Here is a 517-nt window from a genome sequence, read left to right as displayed (position 1 = left end):
TAAGTGCAGATATTTTCTCTCTGCGTAAGGTGCAAAGTTTTTCTTTGTATTTATGTTGTTTATTCCAGATCTTTAATTGTTAAAACCTTCCTAAAAGTAAAAAAATAAAATGTCTTGCACCCTTTGAGATTTTTATCTAATTGGTTTTCTGGGTTCTTAATTGTTAAGTTGTATTTCATCTTTTCAGAACTAAGGATAGTTGTCCTTTCAATGCATTTTTTAATGTAAGAAACATTTCTGCCTTTGTGATAAAAAACAAATTAATGAGCCTACTTCTCCATGTTTTCTTCACAGGGCAGCCCAATGGATCCAATGGTGATGAAGAGACCGCAGTTGTACGGGGTGGGCAGTAACCCTCATCCTCAGCCACAGCAGAGCAGCCCCTACCCAGGAGGTTCCTATGGCCCCCCAGGCCCACAGCGGTATCCACTGGGCATCCAGGGCCGGACGCCGGGGACTATGGGCGGAATGCAGTACCCACAGCAGCAGGTTCGTGATGCTCCGGCCCCCCCCCCCC

At 44.9% G+C, this 517-nt stretch overlaps 1 protein-coding gene across 1 annotated transcript in view; it reads left to right on the top strand.

Moving 5' to 3' along the window:
• Nucleotides 1-294: 294 nt before the first annotated feature.
• LOC114009121 (AT-rich interactive domain-containing protein 1B) overlaps nt 295-517 on the top strand; it is a gene marked incomplete at its 5' end in the record, with an annotated part of 326,383 nt that continues 326,160 nt past the window's right edge. Inside the window, 1 exon segment of the mRNA XM_027774691.1 lies at nt 295-489. Within this exon segment, the coding sequence (XP_027630492.1) occupies nt 295-489 (195 nt within the window).

This window comes from Tupaia chinensis, unplaced genomic scaffold (genome assembly GCF_000334495.1).
Source record: "Tupaia chinensis unplaced genomic scaffold, TupChi_1.0 Scaffold000468_1, whole genome shotgun sequence".
In the NCBI taxonomy this organism is placed as follows: domain Eukaryota; kingdom Metazoa; phylum Chordata; class Mammalia; order Scandentia; family Tupaiidae; genus Tupaia; species Tupaia belangeri.
Note: the sequence above shows the minus strand (reverse complement) of the source record. Positions and strands in the feature narration are given on the sequence as shown.